This window comes from Prionailurus bengalensis, chromosome C2 (assembly GCF_016509475.1).
Source record: "Prionailurus bengalensis isolate Pbe53 chromosome C2, Fcat_Pben_1.1_paternal_pri, whole genome shotgun sequence".
NCBI classification, from domain to species: Eukaryota; Metazoa; Chordata; class Mammalia; order Carnivora; family Felidae; genus Prionailurus; species Prionailurus bengalensis.
Window position 1 is genome coordinate 146,930,874 of NC_057350.1, and position 25,138 is coordinate 146,956,011.

Here is a 25,138-nt window from a genome sequence, read left to right on the forward strand (position 1 = left end):
GTGGCACCCTGGATCAGTTCCCTTCCTTCAACGTGTCTTTACTTAGCCCAAATTAATGCTTTAGTCACAGCCTTCAACAGGAAACAACAGAGTTTCCATTGAGGACTTCTTAGTTCACTTGTCTCTCTTCTTGACAAAGTCCTTCAGTTCTTTCATTTCCAAAGTGGAAAAATAAATATTTAAAAAATTTAAAAACCTGGTTTCCTAGAGAAATGATTCAATGAGTCTGGAGAAGCCGAGGACCTTAGTTGTTGGGCTTTGTATTCCTATAAGTTTATGAAAGAACCATCTCGATAATAGGTCGGGTCATTTGTTAAAAGTGGTTTCTTCTTGATTCTTTCAAATATAGAGATTGATTTAAATAAACGTTGATTTGAGTGCAATAGCTTCTCTCATTTGAAAAGGTCACTACTTTACCGAGAGTTCTAATTCTTTACCATCAGTAAACCATACTATATGCAAAAACAATAGAATGTTAAGAAACAACAAGGCAAGTATAACCAGACAGGAGATTCAAACATAAAGTGAGGGGCACCTGGGTGGCGCAGTCGGTTGAGCGTCCGACTTCAGCCAGGTCACGATCTCGCGGTCCGCGAGTTCCAGCCCCGCGTCGGGCTCTGGGCTGATGGCTCAGAGCCTGGAGCCTGCTTCCGATTCTGTGTCTCCCTCTCTCTCTCTGCCCCTCCCCCGTTCATGCTCTGTCTCTCTCTGTCCCAAAAATAAATAAACGCTGAAAAAAAAAATTAAAAAAAAAAAAACAAACAAACACAAAGTGAAAGACTAAGAAGGAAGCAGTAATAATACAAGAGATCAATTTGCAAGGATTTGAGTAGCTTTTCTATTGTAGGGTACTGTGGTGAATGTAAGATTGGCAGTAATGAATACATAAAAATTAAATAGCTTTCTATATATAAGATGATAAAATACAAGTAAACTACCCAGGACTTGCAATGGGTTAGTAGCAAAATCTTTTTCTTCTAGGTTTTGTCAGGTCCTATGACCCAATGCATGTTGTAACCCTATAATATAAGCTCACTTAAAACTTGTCATGTAAGGACCAAGGCGGCAAGATGGCGGCTTAGGAGGACGCTGGGCTCACCGCACGTCCTGCTGATCACTTAGATTCCATCTACACCTGCCTAAATAACCCAGAAAACCGCCAGAGGATTAGCAGAACGGAGTCGCCGGAGCCAAACGCAGACGAGAGGCCCACGGAAGAGGGTAGGAAGGGCGGTGAGGCGGTGCGTGCTCCACGGACTGGCGGGAGGGAGCCGGGGCGGAGGGGCGGCTCGCCGGCCAAGCAGAGCCCCCGAGTCGGGCTTGCAAAAGCGGAGGGGCCCAACGGACTGTGTTCCCACAGCAAGCGCGACTTAGCGTCTGGGAGGTCAGAAATTAACAGCTCTGCTCGGAAAGCGGGAAGGCTGGAGGACAAAGGGAGGGAGAGCTGCTGAGCCCCCTGACAACAGAGCTCAGTTTGGTGGGGAACAAAGGCGCTCGCCAGCGCCATTTCCCCCGCCCATCCCCCAGCCGAAATCCCAAAGGGAACCGGTTCCTGCCAGGGAACTTGCTCGCTCCGCGCAAACACCCAACTCTGCGCTTCTGCGGAGCCAAACCTCCGGCAGCGGATCTGACTCCCTCCCGCTGCCACAGGGCCCCTCCTGAAGTGGATCACCTAAGGAGAAGCGATCTAAGCCTGCCCCTCCTGCCCCCGAGCACCTTGCCTACCCACCCCAGCTAATACACCAGATCCCCAGCATCACAAGCCTGGCAGGGTGCAAGTAGCCCAGACGAGCCACACCACCCCACAGTGAATCCCGCCCCTAGGAGAGGGGAAAAGAAGGCACACACCAGTCTGACTGTGGCCCCAGCGGTGGGCTGGGGGCAGACATCAGGTCTGACTGCGGCCCCGCCCACCAACTCCAGGTATACACCACAGCACAGGGGAAGTGCCCTGCAGGTCCTCACCACGCCAGGGACTATCCAAAATGACCAAGCGGAAGAACTCCCCTCAGAAGAATCTCCAGGAAATAACAACAGCTAATGAGCTGATCAAAAAGGATTTAAATAATATAACAGAAAGTGAATTTAGAATAATAGTCATAAAATTAATCGCTGGGCTTGAAAACAGTATACAGGACAGCAGAGAATCTCTTGCTACAGAGATCAAGGGACTAAGGAACAGTCACGAGGAGCTGAAAAACGCTTTAAACGAAATGCATAACAAAATGGAAACCACCACAGCTCGGCTTGAAGAGGCAGAGGAGAGAATAGGTGAACTAGAAGATAAAGTTATGGAAAAAGAGGAAGCTGAGAAAAAGAGAGATAAAAAAATCCAGGAGTATGAGGGGAAAATTAGAGAATTAAGTGATACACTAAAAAGAAATAATATACGCATAATTGGTATCCCAGAGGAGGAAGAGAGAGGGAAAGGTGCTGAAGGGGTACTTGAAGAAATCATAGCTGAGAACTTCCCTGAACTGGGGAAGGAAAAAGGCATTGAAATCCAAGAGGCACAGAGAACTCCCTTCAGACGTAACTTGAATCGATCTTCTGCACGACATATCATAGTGAAACTGGCAAAATACAAGGATAAAGAGAAAATTCTGAAAGCAGCAAGGGGTAAACGTGCCCTCACATATAAAGGGAGACCTATAAGACTCGTGACTGATCTCTCTTTTGAAACTTGGCAGGCCAGAAAGAATTGGCAAGAGATTTTCAGGGTGCTAGACAGAAAAAATATGCAGCCGAGAATCCTTTATCCAGCAAGTCTGTCATTTAGAATAGAAGGAGAGATAAAGGTCTTCCCAAACAAACAAAAACTGAAGGAATTTGTCACCACTAAACCAGCCCTACAAGAGATCCTAAGGGGGACCCTGTGAGACAAAGTCCCAGAGACATCACTATAAGCATAAAACATACAGACATCACAATGACTCTAAACCCGTATCTTTCTATAATAACACTGAATGTAAATGGATTAAATGCGCCAACCAAAAGACATAGGGTATCAGAATGGATAAAAAAACAAGACCCATCTATTTGCTGTCTACAAGAGACTCATTTTAGACCTGAGGACACCTTTAGATTGAGAGTGAGGGGATGGAGAACTATTTATCATGCGACTGGAAGCCAAAAGAAAGCTGGAGTAGCCATACTTATATCAGACAAACTAGACTTTAAATTAAAGGCTGTAACAAGAGATGAAGAAGGACATTATATAATAGTTACAGGGTCTATCCATCAGGAAGAGCTAACAATTATCAATGTCTATGCACCGAATACCGGAGCCCCCAAATATATAAAACAATTACTCATAAACATAAGCAACCTTATTGATAAGAATGTGGTAATTGCAGGGGACTTTAATACACCACTTACAGAAATGGATAGATCATCTAGACACACGGTCAATAAAGAAACAAGGGCCCTGAATGAGACATTGGATGAGATGGACTTGACAGATATATTTAGAACTCTGCATCCCAAAGCAACAGAATATACTTTCTTCTCGAGTGCACATGGAACATTCTCCAAGATAGATCATATACTGGGTCACAAAACAGCCCTTCATAAGTTTACAAGAATTGAAATTATACCATGCTTACTTTCAGACCACAATGCCATGAAGCTTGAAATCAACCACAGGAAAAAGTCTGGAAAACCTCCAAAAGCATGGAGGTTAAAGAACACCCTACTAACGAATGAGTGGGTCAACCAGGCAATTAGAGAAGAAATTAAAAAATATATGGAAACAAACGAAAATGAAAATACAACAATCCAAACGCTTTGGGATGCAGCGAAGGCAGTCCTGAGAGGAAAATACATTGCAATCCAGGCCTATCTCAAGAAACAAGAAAAATCCCAAATACAAAATCTAACAGCACACCTAAAGGAACTAGAAGCAGAACAGCAAAGGCAGCCTAAGCCCAGCAGAAGAAGAGAAATAATAAAGATCAGAGCAGAAATAAACAATATAGAAACTAAAAAAACTGTAGAGCAGATCAACGAAACCAAGAGTTGGTTTTTTGAAAAAATAAACAAAATTGACAAACCTCTAGCCAGGCTTCTCAAAAAGAAAAGGGAGATGACCCAAATAGATAAAATCATGAATGAAAATGGAATTATCACAACCAATCCCTCAGAGATACAAACAATTATCAGGGAATACTATGAAAAATTATATGCCAACAAATTGGACAACCTGGAAGAAATGGACGAATTCCTGAACACCCACACGCTTCCAAAACTCAATCAGGAGGAAATAGAAAGCTTGAACAGACCCATAACCAGCGAAGAAATTGAATCGGTTATCAAAAATCTCCCAACAAATAAGAGTCCAGGACCAGATGGCTTCCCAGGGGAGTTCTACCAGACGTTTAAAGCAGAGATAATACCTATCCTTCTCAAGCTATTCCAAGAAATAGAAAGGGAAGGAAAACTTCCAGACTCATTCTATGAAGCCAGTATTACTTTGATTCCTAAACCAGACAGAGACCCAGTAAAAAAAGAGAACTACAGGCCAATATCCCTGATGAATATGGATGCAAAAATTCTCAATAAGATACTAGCAAATCGAATTCAACGGCATATAAAAAGAATTATTCACCATGATCAAGTGGGATTCATTCCTGGGATGCAGGGCTGGTTCAACATTCGCAAATCAATCAACGTGATACATCACATTAACAAAAAAAGAGAGAAGAACCATATGATCCTGTCAATCGATGCAGAAAAGGCCTTCGACAAAATCCAGCACCCTTTCTTAATAAAAACCCTTGAGAAAGTCGGGATAGAAGGAACATACTTAAAGATCATAAAAGCCATTTATGAAAAGCCCACAGCTAACATCATCCTCAACGGGGAAAAACTGAAAGCTTTTTCCCTGAGATCAGGAACACGACAAGGATGCCCACTCTCACCGCTGCTGTTTAACATAGTGCTGGAAGTTCTAGCATCAGCAATCAGACAACAAAAGGAAATCAAAGGCATCCAAATTGGCAAAGATGAAGTCAAGCTTTCGCTTTTTGCAGATGACATGATATTATACATGGAAAATCCGATAGACTCCACCAAAAGTCTGCTAGAACTGATACAGGAATTCAGCCAAGTTGCAGGATACAAAATCAATGTACAGAAATCAGTTGCATTCTTATACACTAACAATGAAGCAACAGAAAGACAAATAAAGAAACTGATCCCATTCACAATTGCACCAAGAAGCATAAAATACCTAGGAATAAATCTAACCAAAGATGTAAAGGATCTGTATGCTGAAAACTATAGAAAGCTTCTGAAGGAAATTGAAGAAGATTTAAAGAAATGGAAAGACATTCCCTGCTCATGGATTGGAAAAATAAATATTGTCAAAATGTCAATACTACCCAAAGCTATCTACACATTCAATGCAATCCCAATCAAAATTGCACCAGCATTCTTCTCGAAACTAGAACAAGCAATCCTAAAATTCATATGGAACCACAAAAGGCCCCGAATAGCCAAAGGAATTTTGAAGAAGAAGACCAAAGCAGGAGGCATCACCATCCCAGACTTTAGCCTCTACTACAAAGCTGTCATCATCAAGACAGCATGGTATTGGCACCAAAACAGACACATAGACCAATGGAATAGAATAGAAACCCCAGAACTAGACCCACAAACGTATGGCCAACTCATCTTTGACAAAGCAGGAAAGAACATCCAATGGAAAAAAGACAGCCTCTTTAACAAATGGTGCTGGGAGAACTGGACAGCAACATGCAGAAGGTTGAAACTAGACCACTTTCTCACACCATTCACAAAAATAAACTCAAAATGGATAAAGGACCTCAATGTGAGACAGGAAACCATCAAAACCTTAGAGGCGAAAGCAGGAAAAGACCTCTCTGACCTCAGCCGTAGCAATCTCTTACTCGACACATCCCCAAAGGCAAGGGAATTAAAAGCAAAAGTGAATTACTGGGACCTTATGAAGATAAAAAGCTTCTGCACAGCAAAGGAAACAACCAACAAAACTAAAAGGCAACCAACGGAATGGGAAAAGATATTCGCAAATGACATATCGGACAAAGGGCTAGTATCCAAAATCTATAAAGAGCTCACCAAACTCCACACCCGAAAAACAAATAACCCAGTGAAGAAATGGGCAGAAAACATGAATAGACACTTCTCTAAAGAAGACATCCGGATGGCCAACAGGCACATGAAAAGATGTTCAGCGTCGCTCCTTATCAGGGAAATACAAATCAAAACCACACTCAGGTATCACCTCACACCAGTCAGAGTGGCCAAAATGAACAAATCAGGAGACTATAGATGCTGGAGAGGATGTGGAGCAACGGGAACCCTCTTGCACTGTTGGTGGGAATGCAAATTGGTGCAGCCGCTCTGGAAAGCAGTGTGGAGGTTCCTCAGAAAATTAAAAATAGACCTACCCTATGACCCAGCAATAGCACTGCTAGGAATTTATCCAAGGGATACAGGAGCACTGATGCATAGGGCCACTTGTACCCCAATGTTCATAGCAGCACTCTCAACAATAGCCAAATTATGGAAAGAGCCTAAATGTCCATCAACTGATGAATGGATAAAGAAATTGTGGTTTATATACACAATGGAATATTACATGGCAATGAGAAAAAATGAAATATGGCCTTTTGTAGCAACGTGGATGGAACTGGAGAGTGTGATGCTAAGTGAAATAAGCCATACAGAGAAAGACAGATACCATATGGTCTCACTCTTATGTGGATCCTGAGAAACTTAACAGGAACCCATGGGGGAGGGGAAGGAAAAAAAAAAAAAAAGAGGTTAGAATGGGAGAGAGCCAAAGCATAAGAGACTGTTAAAAACTGAGAACAAACTGAGGGTTGATGGGGGGTGGGAGGGAGGAGAGGGTGGGTGATGGGTATTGAGGAGGGCACCTTTTGGGATGAGCACTGGGTGTTGTATGGAAACCAATTTGTCAATAAATTTCAGAAAAAAAAAAAAAAAAAAAAAAAAAAAAAAAAAAACTTGTCATGTAAAAGGGGCTCAGTAAAATTTTATTGAATGTTGCTAATAAGTAATTAAGCATATATATCATTAAATTTTTTAAAAGAATTTCTATCATTGGAATTTTATAATAGAGCACCTCAACCTCTCATTTCCGGAATTCCTCATTTCTGCTGATCTTTTTTTCTACCCTTATCCTAGAATTTGTTATTAGCAATCACCGCACCAACTCAAAATCTCAATTTGGAATAATAGCTCAATTTCAAACAGGAATTCTCTGACTACCACCTCTTTCCTTCTATGACTACTTGAACAACCCTTATTGCAATAATTCTTTGACACCATTAAGCTTGCCTACCTGCTTATTGCCTGCCACTTAGTATCAATTCTCTCCTTCATTTGCTCACATCCACACCTAGCTTAGATCTCATAGTAGAACATTGCAATCCCTTTCTTTCGTGTGTCCTCACCTCCCCTGCTCACTCTTCCTCCATTGTCCTCTCCTGGTAATACTTGGATCCTGCTTGCATCCAATTCTCATTCTGCTCCATTCCTGTGAGCAGCTGAATATGGCAAGAGTAAAGCAAGCCACCGATGCTGCTGAGTTTCACATTAATTTTATGAGCACACAACTTAAATGGGCCCTCGGCACTCCCTGAAATCTTCCTGCCTGTGCATGGTCCATTTGTTCTCACTGGCCAAGACAACCATGTCATACCTTCTCCCAAACCTACTACCTCTCACAAGCACCTCACATCTTTCTCTCAAAATGGAAACAATGGCAAAAAAACTTAATTACCTTACACATCTCCCAAACTTCTTGTGTCTGAATCCATTCAATCATGTCTGTTTAAATGGGTAAGTTGTCCTTGCTCTCCCCTAAGATCAACCTTTCCTTTTCTCTGTTGGTTCTTATTGTAAACTCCTTTATAGAAGTATAAAATATGTTCAGAAGAATGCACACTTCCTAAGTTTACAGATCAATAAGTTTTAGAAAGCGTAAATTGGTGGATATTCAGGTATCTACTACCTAGATCAAGATATAAAAGGTCCTATTATTAGAGAAGGCCTCTTTTGTGTCCCTACCCTTTTGTTATCTCCATAGAAGTACCCACAACCCTGACTTCTATCAGCATAGATTTGTTTTGATTTTTTGAACTTTAAATACAATCACACAGTATGAAGCTTTTTATGTTGGCCTTTTTCAAAATTCAAAATTATATCTGTGAGATTCATCCATATTTGTAGAGCAAGGGTTTTTTTCATTGTTTATATTATCATACAATATAAATATATTACAATTTATTAATTCTACTATTGATGGACATTTAGGTTATTTCTAGCTTGGAGCCATTATAAATGATGCTGCTCCAAATAGTATACATTTGAAAGAATTTCTATTGTGCACATACCTATGAGAGAGGTTGCTTGTTCAGAGATTCTGTCAGCATTCTGCCAGATTCACAGAGTGGGTGTACCAATTTATACTCCTACCAGCAGTGTGTGAGAGTTCCAGTTATCTACATTCTCTCCAACACTTGCTTTTGTCAGTCTTTTTCATTCTTGCCATCCTGATAGGAGCATAGTGTCATATCATAATACTTTTAGCTTGCATTTTCCTGATGACCGGTGAATGAGGTTATGTATGCATATGCATACTGGCCATTTGGAATTTAGATATTCTCTTTACTGAAGTGTCTGAGTGACTATATGATTTTTTGTTGTTTTGTTTTTTTAGTTGAACTTTTTATTGAGATATTTGTAGATTCACATGCAATTGTAAGAAATAAGAGAGAGAGATCCCTTGGACAAGTGCCTCAATTTCCTCAATGGTAATATTATATAAAACTGTAGTAAAATATCACTAGCAGGAAATTGACATTGATACAATCCACATATTTCATCCAGATTCCCCCAGTTTTACTTATCTTGTGTGTATATTCTCTATACACTGTTTACCTATATAATTTTTTTAGCCACCACCACAGTCAATTGATATTGAACAATTTCAGTATCACAAGAATCTTTCTGTTGAACTTTTATAACTTTTATAACTATGCCATCTTATCCTCCCAGCCCCATGTCTAATCCTTGGCAACCACTAATTTGTTCTCCATTTCTAAAATTTTATCATATAGAAAATGTTATATACATGGAATCACAGTATCTAATCTTTTGGAATTTTTTTTCTTGCTCACCATAATTCCCTGGAGATTCATCTAAGTTATTGTGTATATTAATAGTTATTCAAACTCATTTTTTAAAATTTTGTGTTCTGTCTTCTTATTGATTGTGGATTTAAATATATATATATTTAAATATATATATGTATATATATATATATACATATACACACACACACACATTCTATGTATAAGCCTTGTCAGATATATATATTATAAATATTTTTGCTCTGTTTTTGGATAATTAGCAGGTTTTAGTTTTAATGAAGCCCAATTATCAATAGTTTATTTTATTTTCAGTTCTTTTTCAGTCATGTTTAAGAAATCTTTGCTATTCTCAATATCATGAAGGCTTCCTGCTATTTTCTTTAGAAAACTATATTTAAAAACCTTTTATATTTATACCTTTGATCTATCTCATGTGGTGTGAGGTAAGGATCAGGGATCATTTTTCCTATAGAGATATCCAGCTGATTCAGCAGCATGTATTGAAAAGACCATTCTTGCTGAAATTGCATTATGGTGACATTCTATCCACGTATCCATACCACAATATCTTAATTACCATCACTTTTTAGTAAATCTTGATGTCTAAATTCATCTTTCATCTTTGTTTTCCTCAAGATCGTATTGGATAGTCTGGGTTTTTGCTTTTCCATAAAAATTTTAAAGTGAATTATTGACTTCTACCAGGAATGTTCTTGGATTTCAACTGGAATTATACTGAATTTATAGATTCTTTTCAGGAGCATTAACATTGTAACAATATTGAGTCTTCTAATTCATGCATGTGATGTATATCTCTTCATTTACTGAAGTCTTATCTAAATCCTGTCATCAATGCTTTCTCGTCTTCAGTATAGAAGTTTTCATGCCTTTTCTCAAAGTTATATCTAGATATTTGATTTTTTTTTAAAAATTTTTTATCTTTATTTATTTTTGAGAGAGAGACAGAGTGTGAGCAGGAGAGGAGCAGAGAGAGAGGGAGACACAGAATGCAAAGCAGGCTCCAGGCTCCAAGCTGTCAGCACAGAGCCTGACACGGGGATCAAAATCACAAACTGTGAGATCATGACCTGAGCCAAAGTCGAACACTCAACCGACTGAGCTACCCAGACGCCCCTAGATATTTGATTTTTTGATGCTCTCTATATATGTATCATTTTAGATTTCATTTTTAACTTCTGGTATATAGAAATAATTTTTATTGACATATATCCAGCAACCCTGCTAAACTTCATTAATTATAATAATTATTTTTTAAATAAGCAACTAAAACAAATATTTTTAAAAACTTGAGGGGGTGGAAAGAATTCATGATGCCTATACAGAATTGTTTCAAGTTCAAATTTTAAGACACAGTTTCTTAATCAGCTACATTTGCATAGTACCATATCTTATTTGTATTACTACCTTGGTGATCTTGTGCACAGATCTAATGGGCTTAAATGGGCTAAAACCTAATGGGCTTTGGATTTTTCTAATACATTCATGAAAATCCCATTCTCTGCAAAATGAAGGCCTCTTAGCCTGTGTGATTATATGGGAAGGACTACTTCTCACTGTTGTGCAGGGGGTGAGGTTTTGTAAATTTCTAAGACAAGAACAACCTCTAAGTCTCTTCCTTGTTACTCTCTTTGCTATGTGCCACAAAAAACAGCACCACCCCAGACTACAATGATGACAGTCTCTATTTTTCATTGAATAGTTTAATGCACACCTCTCTCTGGATTATGTTTAGCACTGTTCTGGGAACTGGGTGAGATAATATAGATTACATACTCCTAAGAATTCTGGGCTTCCATTTTTATCAAGCCATCCACTGGCCATCTTTCCCCCTTGAGTGCTTTTACTCCTAGTAAATGAAGTATATGTTGCTATCTGTATTCACCTCCATCTACACTTCAGGGACATTTAATTTTACACAACTGTCTACTTTGTTATTTCTACCTTATAAATTAATACTAACATAAAACATTATGAAAGCATCCATTATTCTGGATGAGGATTCATGTCATTCTCCAGAATGACTTCTCCAAAAGTAGAAAGAATATAGGAGGAATGCACAGCGGGAGTCCATGTAGGAGTCCAGGATTTTCATGCCCTAAGTGGGCACTCTTTCTCCAGCTTTCCTTCTCTCTATGGATGGTCTTTCATTCATTGAGTAGCATGGAGACTTAGAAGATATTCTTAGATTTTCACTCCAGGCAGCTATTTCTACTTAGTCAAAGCAAGCATGTGAAATGATACCAACTTGCCATCCTGGGTCCAGGTATTCTCCACAGCTCTGAGATGATAGAATTTTACAAATCTAAGAAACATGGCCCTCGCACTGCAGAATACCTCTATATGAGGCAACACCATGCATCTCCCCCAGCCACTTACCCAACCCAGGTTGTTTCCTATAGCCTCAAGCTTTTTAGAAGAAACTTTATGGCAAATGACCTTGAAAGTAATTCATACTGCATTCTGCTAGCATTACCTACCATGATACTGCTTTCTTCTGCTCAGCTTCCTTTCTGAGACACATTTTTGCAACTTTCCCGTATCCTTATTGACTTTCCAGGTTTGATAGTACCTGGACGACTCCCCTTTCTGAAATTTGTTAAGCAGCTTTAAGAATTTTATGGCAAGGAATAGAAGCACCAATTTAAAATCTAAGCAGTGTGAAGACGACTCCAAATGAACAAGTGTGATAAATTATTTTAGGAAATTTCAAAAATTCAAATGTAGGAAATTCCTTGCTCTACAAATTATTAAATGAAAATTTCCTCACGGGAAATACATAAACATATTTGTTTTTCTTTGGTGGGGGAAAATAAAGTAGATCCAGAACTGAAAATTTGGAGTTTTGTTTCCTCGGAAATAATCAATGATTCTACAGTAACAGAAACAGTTTGTTCTAACTTAAATAGGCAAAAACACAATTCCTCTCCAATTTCACCATTTTTTTTCCTCTCTTTGTATAACTATCTTGGTGATGCAGTGTCTAGACTTCTTGGAACAAGTAATGGAGTCTGGAATTTATTCTGTGGGTTTGAAAATGGCTATTCAGGTCTCCTTCAAGCTTACGTGTGAAAATCCAGTGCTTTTAGATTTAGAATATATAAAAATAATCAAGCTGTTTACCAAGAAAATAAAATTTCTCCATCAATTTCTAAACTTTGAGTTGCTACCAACAAGGAAATATTGTATGGACTTATCCATTTTACCCATATCATCTCATTGGAATGTGGTTCCCATCCCCCATTGTATAAAAAAATGCAAAATAATTTGTAGTCGTGAAAGAATGGTTGCAGATATTTTCTAGCTTTTGAGACATACCAATAAAAGACATTAGCCTGAAGGATATGCATCCATTCTTGTTATGGTTTTAATAAGTAATCCATGGGAATTTATCAAGTCAAAAGGGCAGATTTTTTTATATCACAGGGCATTCTCTTAGTTGTCATTTGTTAGCTGGATAAAATAAAGGAAGTCTCTGAGGCATCCAGATCTAAACAGTGTCTGTGCAGCCTAGATTATTAAGTCTGACTGTAGTTGATCTATGCTCTTAAGGAAATCAAACTGTGCTTGCCGAGAAAGTTCAGAGTTATTTGTCACCAATTACCTAAAGCTGAGAGTTGATCTTACACACAGCTGTAGCCATTTCCTGTAAGAATTTGCTCCTAATTTTACAAAGCTGTCACTTCTTGAGGTTTCACCCTAGAAATACATGTCTACTACTGAAGAGTTTTATTACAAAAGTTTATCCAGAAACAATAGTCTTATGGGGCATAAAACTCCACAGTATTGACTTGTTTAGAGTAAGCCTATCCCTAATTTCCAAATAATGTTCTCAAGCTCTATTATCTTTTATGTGATCAAAAAAAAAAAAAAAAAAACAAGGCAACCAGAAAGATTTTTTTTTTCATTAAAAGATACAAAACACACTGAACCGAGCTGATGTCATTTATACTACAAAATCTCTCTTGGTTCTGTTCAGAGAAGCAGCATAAATGTAAGTTAAATTATGAAATAAGTTAAACATACAGAGTAGCCCTCCTGGAAGGAAACTAGGTATTCTGAGTATAAAGTAAAATAAATTAAATGGCAATAAAAATATTAACCAAAGGCATATTATTCCATGTTTCTTAATTGGATCTCCAGTTTCTATATGCCATTAACAACAACAACAAAACCAACTTGAATATGGGAACAATCAAAAGGAGACTCTTAGGGCATTATTTACTTAATTTCAAAAGTAAAGAAGTAGACAAGTATCTCAATCATGGGTCAGAAGCCTGAGCTTTATTCCCATTACGTGGGTCTTCGCTTCTCAGTCTAAGCTAAGATCATGGGTGAACCATGCTGCCTAGCTCACAGCAGTGTTCTAAAGACAAGAGGAGTATGAATTTGTGTCCTCAGCAGTTCTGTTTGGGCCATGTTAACAACTTCACTGAATAAAATGGGAGTTGTGAAAATATACTAATTCGGTTCTACTGGACAAAACACAGATTAGGTTTTGAATTACTGAGTTATTTGAAGAAGCTTAGCTAAGAATCACATAAAATGCTTTTCATTAACTATGCTGCCTGAAAATTCTAGTTTGACAAGAGTGAACCCATGAGCTAGAAAACTAGTAAGCATTGCTCCAAATGACCCAGGCCATGCCCCTATTTCTAGCTCACAGAAATGGCTCCTGAGGGCTACAGACAGTGGAGCAGGGACAGATCAAAGTAGTCCTATAGGTAAGTGCTAGTGATGTCCTATTTTCATGGAAAGGATACACTCTTCATGTATTAGGCCCATTTGTAAAGTTTAGAACCACTAACTTTGCAATAGCAAATACCTAGTCAGTGAGGTATTCTTTTACTAGTGTATTATAAATCTTGGAAAACCATCACCAGAAGGTAGAACATGAGCCTCCATAGGATCAGCTCTGGTCTTACAAAAATTCATAGTTGGCAAAAATATATTCTCCCTTGCTACAAATCTAAGACTTCTGAGATTCAATTAAAGAAGGATCTTTTCAAAGTATGTGCCTTAGAACACTAGTTCTTTTTTTTTTAATGTTTACTTATTTTTGAGAGAGAGAGAGAGAGGGAGACAGAGGGAGACAGAGAGAGAGAGAGGATGAATGAATGAATGAATGAATGAGCGAGCGGGTGAGGGGCAAAGAGAGAGGGAGTCACAGAATCCGAAGCAAGATCCAGGCTCTGAGCTGTCAGCACAGAGCTGGACATGGGGCTCGAACCTGCATGGGGCTCAAACCCACGAACCATGAGATCACGAGCTGAGCTGAAGTCGGACACTTAACTGACTGAGCCACCCAGGCGCCCCTTAGAGCACTGGTTCTAAGCAAAATGAACAGGTGGCTACCAGGAGGGAGGGAGGGAGGGGGAGGGGGGAAGGAAGGGAGGAAGGAAGGAAGGTTGGTTTAATCAGCTTTAAATAGGCTGCTCTAAAACTTGATTTCTCAAAGTTTTTATTCTACATCAATATCACAAAAGAAGACACATTCTCCAGCATTGCCAAAATGCACTGGAAAACAGAAAGCTGTTTTCTCAGTTGAGCTAGCATTCAAAAATAATAAAGAGAATGCTCAGTTAAAAGACTTTATTAACCTATATAAGCAAACCATCTATCTGAAATGGCCAATGAACTGTTATTCCCAAAATACATCCTAGAGCAGTTTTGTTGGCAAGGCAGATACCTGCCATAGGGCTCTAGATGTGGAATAATGTTTGCTGAAATGTAACTCCAGAGTTCTATGCTTATTTGAAAAATTGATAACCATTGGATACCTGGATGCTTATGTCTACTTAAAGACACAAGGACAATGATGAGCAGAGTTGGCTCAAGTGTGTGTTTAAAGGTTATATAAATGTATTATGGGGATGGTGAAATTAGCCCAGAATTATTAACAGCTAAGGGAAGGGCATGCAAGATTCATAACTGGAAACAGAAGGCTTTCTTCTTGTATCTTTTTCTTCAGCCATTGAACAATTATTTATTCAACATCAGGCATGGTGTGGTTTGTTGGAAGATACAGAGATGTGAAGTTTGGCCCATCCCTTTAAGGAGATGACAGTCTGGACAATTTCAATAGAAAAGTAATGGAAGCTGTGAGAACACAGAGGATAGGGTATAGGAATCTCTGGTGATTTTCAAGTATAAAGCTAAATTAGTAATATCTCTAGACCTTTCAAATAGTTGCTCTTGGTCTAAGTTACAAGGTTCTTTTGCATAGATATGAATTGAACTTAGTTGTTATTAGTGTTACACAGTTATCAGTTGCTACATATGGATTACAGAGAACAGTTGGTTTGTTTGATCTAGGGTTGTTTCATTAAGGCTATTTTTATTTTTAGCAAATAGACACAGTAGGATGGTTTTGAGTTTAAGATGGAGATACATTTATTCCAAAGTTGCTTAATTGCTATCATTCCTCATGAATATTAAACAACAACAACTGATGAGCTCATCTCCATTCAGATATTTCCCTTGATTCAGAAGCATCATGTTGCTTAGATACGAAAGTACCAAGATGCACACAAAATATAGTAATTTAGGTTTTACATATTTATGCATAGCATTCATCTTTGAACTCAGCAGATTTAGAAGAATAAAGGGTCGGAGGCTTGCAATTTTCCATAAAAATCATTTCTCTAACCTTCATGAATGGAGAAAACTTGTCTTCAGTAGATGATTCTGGTTCTGATGTTTTGTGATGTTGGTCAAGTTTAGAAGCTCCATAATACAATTGATTCCATAGAAAATTCTATTTTCAGAGAGTAGACTGTTGAATTTGCAAAGGATATGTGTATTAGAAATGCAAATATGGAATTTTTGCTCATGTAGGTGAGCAAGTTATCTTCTTGGGGCTCCTTTTCTGAAATGCAAAAATGCAGGTTATTCCCAATGCATGTTTTACCGATACTACAACTTAGTGAGAATTGGTTTGACTGTTTCATTGTCCATCCAAGTGAGGAACATTTGGCTAATTCAAGGAGTTGAAAAGGAAATACTGACAGTGACACAATAATGGAATGGGGGAAGGACATCAAGTAGACTTTGCCAGAATCTGTAATACTATGTCATTTGTACCTAAAAAAGGTGATATGAAAATGACAAAGTGAGAACATGCACCAAATCTTAATATTGCTACACACATAGTTCTTGCATTATTCCTCTATTTTTATTTTTCTTTTAGTTAGAAAAGAAATGTTTGCTAACAGTATGATGATTCATTCATTCAACAAATGATTTGTTGAAAGCCTACTATGTGATAGGTGCTAGCAATAAAATGAGAAGAAGACAAAAACAGACATCCTCCCTGCCCTTATGGAACGTATGTTTGAGATGTGATAATGAAATGTTGGGATCTAATGTAGAATGTTTTAGAACATAAAATGAGGGAAGGGGGATGATACTGTGGACTGCTGTTGGCACTGAATCAGTAAGCAAAGGCCATTCTATGCTGATAGGAACTGCCTCATTTTTTATCAAAATAGAGTTTAATGGCGCACTGCCTGTGGGCCACACATGTAAAACAGTTTCATGTGATAATCTACTTTTCTTGCCGGTTGCAATCTCAAGTTCACCTGCATTTTTCTTTGATTCCCTCTAGTATATGACTGCTGCGGCTCCTATGCAAGGGACCTACATTCCCCAGTACACGCCTGTGCCTCCGACAGCTGTTTCTATTGAAGTAAGTCTGTCTCTGTCTTCTAGAAAGACGTAGGGATGATAAATCTTAGCCACGTATACTGTGGTCCCCTATAACCCAAGCAATCCTGACATGTGGTTTTGTGCTGCTCTAAAATTTGAAATTGCAAGCTCACTATATGAAGTACTCAAACATGCTTATGTTTTGCTTCACACACAAAATTATCTGATTTGCTATAGAGAGTTAAGAAGGGAGTATCATTTGTATATTTGAAGTTCAGAGACCAAATCACTACCCCCTCAGATGTTAACCACAAATACTCATAAATAGGGAAGAGAAAAAAAAGTTGACAACTATTTCAATGAGTTTGCTAGTGCCTTGTTACTCAAAGAGTGGTCCCTGGACCAACATCATCACTGGCATCACCAGGGAGCTTGTTAGAAATGCAAAGTCTGAAGACACCACCAAGACTTACTGAATCAGAATTTGCATTTTAACAAGATCCCTTGGGAATCTACGTTCACGTTAGTGCACTGGTTCTCAAACTTTCCTGCTTATTATTTTCTGCAATTGTTTAGAGAGCTTTAAAAAATATTTACGCCTGGGTCCTATCCCCAGATTCTGATTTATTTGTCTGCGGTATTGACTGGATGTCAGGATTTTTCTTTAAATATCAGGTGATTCTAATATGTATCAAGGACTAACAGCCACTGCTTTAGTGAATGAACCTTGGCAACCTTGTAACTTCCTATAGATTAAAAAATAAAAATAAAAAAGTTGCACCATTCTTACTGTTCTGAATACCTCAAATGATGAAGTCATCTTGTCTTTGGGACTTTGGACTCAAAGGGAAGCTTTGTCCCTTTTCTTCTCTCTTTCCATTGGGTTGAATCCAATAACATGTTGAGTACATGTTATTTTACTCAACAGAGCCAGCAAGCTACATAGAAAGGGAGGGAGCATACAGCTATGAGCTAGTGGTAAAACACTTAGACATGTATATTTCTCTCTAGTTCTAGCCATTATTGTCTCTTGCCCCTCATCCCCATCTCCTGATGACATTTGCCATTATGGTCACAGTGTGTTGCTTCCCATCAGCTGGGACTTCTCTGGAGTCCATGCTATTGCTACTTCATGAGTTGGCCAGAAACTAGGGTGTCAGCACCCCTCCACATGGAAGTCTACCATGACATTTTCAACCTCTGGAGTGACAGAGTTTGGGAAAATCTTTGCAGAATTGGATTTTACAAAACATTTGACATATTTGTTTTGGGGTGTGACAGATGTTTACCAGTACCAAAGTTTGGGAAATACAGAAGTTTAAGAGGACAATGTCATGTAATTTAGGAAACCAGGGAGGTCCAATTTTAAATCTTTTATGTGCTCTAAACCTGTGGGCCCCAAAGAATTTGTCAGTATTAAACAGGTTTTAACTGGCTTTTCAGAATTTCAAAAGACTATGTGATTAAAATATGTGTGGGTTTTTGTTTGTTTGTTTGGGCTTTAGGGTTTTTTTTTTTGCTATATTTGGCCATCAAAAAGCATCTAGGTCATCAATTAATGAATCTAGATACTTTAGGCACTTTGAGCATGTTTGCATTTCTCTTTGTCTACATTGACATATGGATATATTTATCTACAGAATTTGAGCATTTTGATGACTATAAAATAATGGGACACATCTGACAGTGTGACTTATTGGAAACAGTCTAATTATAGTTCAAGAAGAAGTTTATCATTACAAAAAGTCTTTCAAGGCACCTGGCTGGCTCAGTAGATGCAGCATGCAACTCAATCTCAGGGTCATGAGTTCAAGCCCCACACCGGGCATAGAGATTACCAAACCAAACCAAACAAAACAAAACAAAAACAAAAAAACAACCTTTCATTAAGAAAAATGCAGGTACATTGCTTTGAATTTGTGCTTATAAGTTAAAGCAACTATTTATTCTCTATGTAAAACACTGAAAATTCACCAACATCCACACAAATAAATACTTATGGGAGGTTCAGAAAAATGTATAATACCAAATAGTATATTAGAGAAAAAGAGATTGAGGTAATATAGGGAGAATTTTTAGATTCTAAGGAACAATTTTAGGGACGTTTAGTGAGGGACAGAGAGTTGGTCAAGAATGTTTGAAAGCTGACATCCCTGCAGGTGTCCAAGGCTATGAGTAAAACCAAGAGAATGTTTTCTGAGAGACGCCCTTCCTACCATGTATCAAATAAAACCACCTGTGCCTCTCTCAGAATCAGACATCTGATCAACTTCTTCTTGGCATCTGTGACAAATGAGAGGTGAGGGAAGTAGCAAATCAAAATTAAGGATATTTTTGTGTTTGTTTTATGAAACCTCAAAATGAATTCTAGTTCATGTTGTCGAAAACAAAACAAAATAAATCAAATTGCTGAAAGGAAAGCCTACTTAACAGTATTGCTTTGAAAAAATTCCAAGCTTTTTTGCAGGTTTTTTTGTTGTTGTTGTTGGGTGGTCTGTTTAGGTCACAGTCCACTGTTTTTGCCAGATCATAGAAACCTGACACACTGCACTACTCCAGGGAAATGTTTGAATATATGTTTTTATAGGAATCCTGCATGAATTTTTGATGAATAAATTATTATTTAGTGCAGCTATCTGCAACCAGGTTTAAAAGTTCTAAGTATGAGGGAGCCTGGGTGGCTCGGTCTGTTAAGCGTCTGACTCTTGATTTCTTCAGGTCATAATCTTAGTTTAGTGAGCTAGAGCCCGGCGTTGGGCTCCATGCTGGCAACAGAAAGCCTGCTTAGGATTCTTTCTCTCTCTCCCTTTTTCTCTGCCGCTTCCCCCTCACACACACACTCTCTCTCTCTCCCTCATAATAAATAAATAAAAACTTAAAAAAAACAGTTCTAAGTATGGTGAAGGTGATTTTCTGACGATTCAACTGCTCTAGGGACTTCTGAAAGCAAAACTTCTTGATGACAGATTGGAGTGAATTTCTCAGCTCTTATCAAAATGTGCTGTGGTTTTCCTTTGAGTACTTCTTGTGGCTTCATTTGGCTGAGTGCAATTCCGTTCAAGCCAAATAGAAGAAGGATATTCCCTATTGTCCATCTGGAAAAAGGCCCTTTGCTAAAGCCAGTAAGGCTTTTGTGTTCTTATTTGCCTCCTTAGGGTGTTGTTGCTGATACCTCTCCCCAGACAGTGGCACCTTCATCCCAGGACACCAGTGGTCAGCAGCAACAGATAGCAGTGGACACATCCAACGAACATGCACCTGCATATTCTTACCAACAGTCTAAGTAAGTTCGGGCTACACTAAACTCTTTCTCTCAAGATCAAGCATCTTGACAACCATTCTCTCGTGTTGTATCTGTTAGCTTTTGTGGCAATACAGACCATCCCAAACTTAGTGACAAGCATGTATTTAGTTCATGATTATGTGAGTTGGCAATCTGAGCTGGTCTCAGGTGGGTGATTCTTCTGGTCTTGACTAGAATTGCTCAAGCACCTGGGACAGCTGATGCTCATTTTCACAGCTCTGCTTCTGGGTGTTGTCTGTTGGTTGAATAATGGAAGCAATTGCATCATGACCAGCACTTTTCAATCTGTTTGTGATGTATTTACTACTGCCCCATAGCCCAAATCAAGTCACATGGTCAAGCCCAGAGTTAATGTAAGAGTTCACCTCCAAGCCTTAAATACAGAAAGGGGCATTAAAAAAATCTACCGTACATATTTTGGAAAAACTCCAATATTCCCCCCTGAAACTAGATAGTGAGCCTGTATTCTTAAATGAAGACAATAACACTCCCTTTGCGGAGTTGCCTTGAACACCCAGCAGAGCACTTCATGAAAAGGGGTACTGTAAAATATAAAACAATGTAGAGACCTATTCAGGAATTAAATGACAAAACAAAAATCATGTATCAGAATTACTCTTGCAAATCTTTAAATCACTTGTAAAGTACAGTTGGCTTTGTGTTGACTAATTATGTAGACTAAAATTTGAGAGGTTTGAAACCAAAGGAATTAACAAAAATTCAGTCTATATACAGATGTCTTGCTATGCAAACTATTCTAATTGGTAGGTAACAGTCAAAGCCCTCGTGGATAGAGAATTCCTAAGAGCTCCTTCCTGTCTGCAGAGTGTTGCTCCCATTTCTTGATCATTCCTCTTTGATCTCAATATGCAGATATTTGTTTGTTGTTGAAAGATTAATCATGGTAATGGAGTCTTCCAGACCTAGTTTAGCTTCTAAAGGCAGTCCTCCAAATTAAATGTGCTCATAATGGGACTTAACTTTTACTATTATTATTATTGTTATTACTATCACATAACAACTTTCAGGAAAGATTCATAAGAATAAAGCAGTTTGTGTTTTGTTTTTTGTTTTTATTTTTGATTCACCTATAGCCTACATGAATCACTTTAACACACACTGAACAACATGCTGGTCTCTGATAGTCTGTTCCAAGCATACTGAAATATTTTCATTCTGTTCAGAGGGTAATAATATGTGAGAAAGGAGTGGAGAATGTGTGGAAGCACAATGAGAGACACTGGTGGGAATGAGAGCTAATGTATTTGCCAGAAACACTTGGAGAATAGGTGAAGCTTGCTTTTGCTGTTTCAGAGCATACTGAGGAAACTAGTGATCCTACACCCTTCTTCGTAACAATTACTGCTCTTTGCATACATAAAAGAGATTCTTGGGGTGCCTGGGTGGCTCAGTCAGTTAAGTGTCCAACTTGAGCTCAGATCATGACCTCATGGTTTGTGAGGTCGAGCCCCCATCTAACTCTGTGCTGACAGCTCTACTGTTACTCCCTCTCTCTCTCTCAAAAATAAATAAATTTAGATAAATAAATAAAAAGATTCTTTCATTCGCCAAATCAACCACTATTGAAATAGTACCTCCTATGTGACAGACAGAATTCCAGACACCAGGGACTGAAAGAGGCAGGTGCCTTCCCTACTGGCTTGGGTTTCCTTCCCGCTAGAAGTAGACTCACAGTAGACCAATCATCAAACAATCAGAATTGCAAAGCAAATATTTAAAAAAGATTCTTGTGAGGAGCCAAGATGCTGGAGGAGCATGGGAGTTTTTTTGTGTGTCTCGCATCCATGAAATACAGCCAGATCAACACTGTCCTGCACTATCCTGGATCAACCATCCTGCACACCTAGAAAACTGATTTGAGGATTAACACAACCATCTGCACAAGCAGAACCACAGAATTCATCAGGGGCATGGTGCAGAGAGGTAAAATGGTGGAGAAAGAAGCCATGGAGGGCAGGGATATGTTTTTGCCTTCGGAGAGCAGACCGAGATGGGGGTGGGGTGGGGGGGGAGTATGGGGAAAGCACCCCACACCCCCAAAGCAGCTGGAGAGAAAATGGAAACCTGGAAACAGCTTCAGGGACTGAACTAAAAATGAGAAAGGGGAAAGGAGAGGATTTAAATTCCGTAAGACACTATAAACAGGGGGAGCACAGAGACTGAAATTCTACAGCTCATTATCTGGTGGAGTTCTGGTGAGAAAGGCGAATTCCCAGGAGCAGTGTCAAGACTGGGGTCTTCGGGCCACAGGGAGAGGCGGTTCCCTTGCTGGGAGGACTCCCTACAGGCAAAGGCCACAGTGGACCTGCGATAATTGTCACATTCGCTGGTCAAGGTCGTTAGGGGTGAAGCCTAGAGCCAGATATCAGTTGTGATTTGCCATAATCCCTGAAATGCTGCTGCTAAACGATCATGTGAACTTTTTCTGGGGCAGGATGTCACCCAGCAACAGTCTCTGGGTGTCAGCAACAGCACGGTCCCACCAACCTTCCTGGTGCTGCCAGCACCCAGCCATTGCTTGGTGAAACCCTCCTGTAGAGGGGCAGACTGGTCAAAACTGCAGTCCCTCAGAAATAAGGGGTCAGGAAAAATAGACGCATCCAAAATAAAACTCAGGAGGGAGGTGCTGCCTGGGGCTTGGTCACAGACAGTGTAAAAGCGGGGAGTGGACGGAAGCCAAAGACAAAGGACGGGTCCGCGATTGCTGGTCAGGGAGAACGATACTAGAGACTGGGTAGCTGGATGACGCTATTTTCACCACACCCGCGTATGCAACATACGCACCTACAAACACCACAACAATCCACCCCAGTAAGCTAAGCAGCGCCATCTAGTGAGAAACGGAGCCATTACACTAAGCCCCATCCAACTGGGCCAACTTCCCTCTTCAGGAACAAAAATCTCTCATTCTGCTTAGTATACAGACTATAAAGCACTTCATAATTTGACTTCTAGGGGAAACCTAATTTCAAACGTGTTTCAGTCTCTTCACTGGTCCATCTATTCAATTTTCTTTATTTTTTCTTTTTCATTTCTTTTTCTTGAATACGGAAGGAGAAAAATTATTTTTATTCTCAATCTTTATTAAAAAATGTTCTTTGATTTTTTTTCTGCTGTATTTTTTACATTTCTGTAAATTTTTTCAAACTCTGTTTTACTTCCAACATTTCATTTTATTCTATTTCGGTGTATTCATTTTTTCAAATTTTCAAGTGATTGCTTTTTTTTTAATTTCCCCTTTTTTCTCTAATCCACAAGCCCCTTTCAGCACCCAGACCAAAGCACATCTAGGACCTAGCATCATTTATTTGATTTTTTGTGTGTGCTTGTGTTGTCTTTAAGTTTTTAATTTTAATTTTTTAACTGTAATTTTTTTAATTGTAATTTTTTTACCTCATTAATTCCTTTTCTCCCTTCAAAATGATGAAACAAAGCAATTCACCCCAAAAGAAAGAGCAGGAAGAACGACAGCCAGGGACTTAACCAACACAGATACAAGCAAGATGTCTGAACCAGAATTTAGACTCACGATAATAGGAATACTAGCTGGAGCCGAAAATAGATTTGAATCCCTTTCTGTGGAGATAAAAGAAGTAAAAACTAGTCAGGATAAAATAAAAAATGCTATAACTGAGATGCAAATCAAATGGATGCCACAGCAGCAAGAAGGGATATGGCAGAGCAGAGAATCAGCAATCTAGAGGACAAACTTATGAAGGACAATGAAGCAGAAAAAGAGGGAGACTAAGGCAAAAGAGCATGATTTAAGAATTAGAGAAATCAGTGACCCATTAAAAAGGAACAACATCAGAATTCCAGAAATCCCAGAAGTCCAGGAGTCCCAGAAGATAGAGAGAGAGAAATAGGGGTAGAAGGGTTATGTGAGCAAAACATAGTGGAAAACTTCCTAACCTGGGGAAAGACACAGACATCAAAATCCAGGAAGCACAGAGAACTCCTGTTAGATTCAACCAAAACCGACCATCAACACGGCATATCATAGTCAAATTCACAAAATACTCAGGCAAGGAAAGAATCATGAAAGCAGCAGGGGAAAAGGTCTTTCACCTACAAGGGAAGACAGATCAGGTTAGCAGCAGAGCTATCCAGAGAAACTCAGCAGTCTAGAAAGGAGTGGCATGATATATTCAATGTGCTGAATCAGAAAAATATGCAGCCAAGAATTTTTTATCCAGCAAGGATGTCATTCAAAGTAGAATTTTTTATCCAGCAATGATGTCATTCAAATTAAAGGAGTTTGTGACCACTAAACCAGTCCTGCAAGAAATTTTAAGGGGGACTCTCTGAGGGGAGAAAAGATGAAAATGCATGCATACATACATACCTACATACATACCAAAAGCAACAAAGACTAAAAAAGACCTGACACCACCAGAAACTCCAACTCTACAAGCAACATAATGGCAATAAATTCATATCTTTCAGTACATACTCTAAATGTCAATGGACTCTATGCTCCAATTAAAAGATATAGGGTAACAGAATAGATGAGAAAAAAAGATCCATCTTTATGCTGTTTACAAGAGACCCACTTTAGACCTAAAGACACCTTCAGATTGTAAGTAAGGGGATGGAAAACCATCTATCATGCTAATTGTCGACAAAAAAAAGCTGGAGTAGCCATACTTATATGAGACAATCTAGACTTTCAAATAAAGACTGGAACAAGAGATGAGGAAGGGCATTATATCGTAATTAAGTGGTCTATCCACCAAGAAGACATAACAATGGTAAACATTTATGTTCCAAATGTGGATCACCCAAATTTGTAAATGAATTAATCACAACCATAAAGAAACTCACTGATGATAACACCATAATAGTAGGGGACTTCAACACCACTTTCAACAATATAAAGATCATCTAATCAGAAAATCAATAAGGAACAATGGCTGTGAATGACACAGGACCAAATGGACCTAACAGATATATTCAAAACATTTCATCCTAAAGCCATGGAATATAC

At 38.8% G+C, this 25,138-nt stretch overlaps 1 protein-coding gene across 15 annotated transcripts in view; it reads left to right on the plus strand.

Annotated features, from left to right (window-relative positions):
- Positions 1 to 25,138, plus strand: part of RBMS3 (RNA binding motif single stranded interacting protein 3) — a 1,080,848-nt gene that overhangs the window by 1,039,147 nt on the left and 16,563 nt on the right. For 9 of the 15 annotated variants that reach the window (XM_043595598.1, XM_043595585.1, XM_043595588.1 and 6 more), the window contains 2 exons: positions 16,786 to 16,866; positions 19,982 to 20,109. In XM_043595598.1, the coding sequence (XP_043451533.1) occupies positions 16,786 to 16,866; positions 19,982 to 20,109 (209 nt within the window). Of the gene's footprint in view, positions 1 to 16,785; positions 16,867 to 19,981; positions 20,114 to 25,138 lie in introns of those variants that run through there. The other 6 variants (XM_043595584.1, XM_043595587.1, XM_043595596.1 and 3 more) reach the window with 1 other exon arrangement.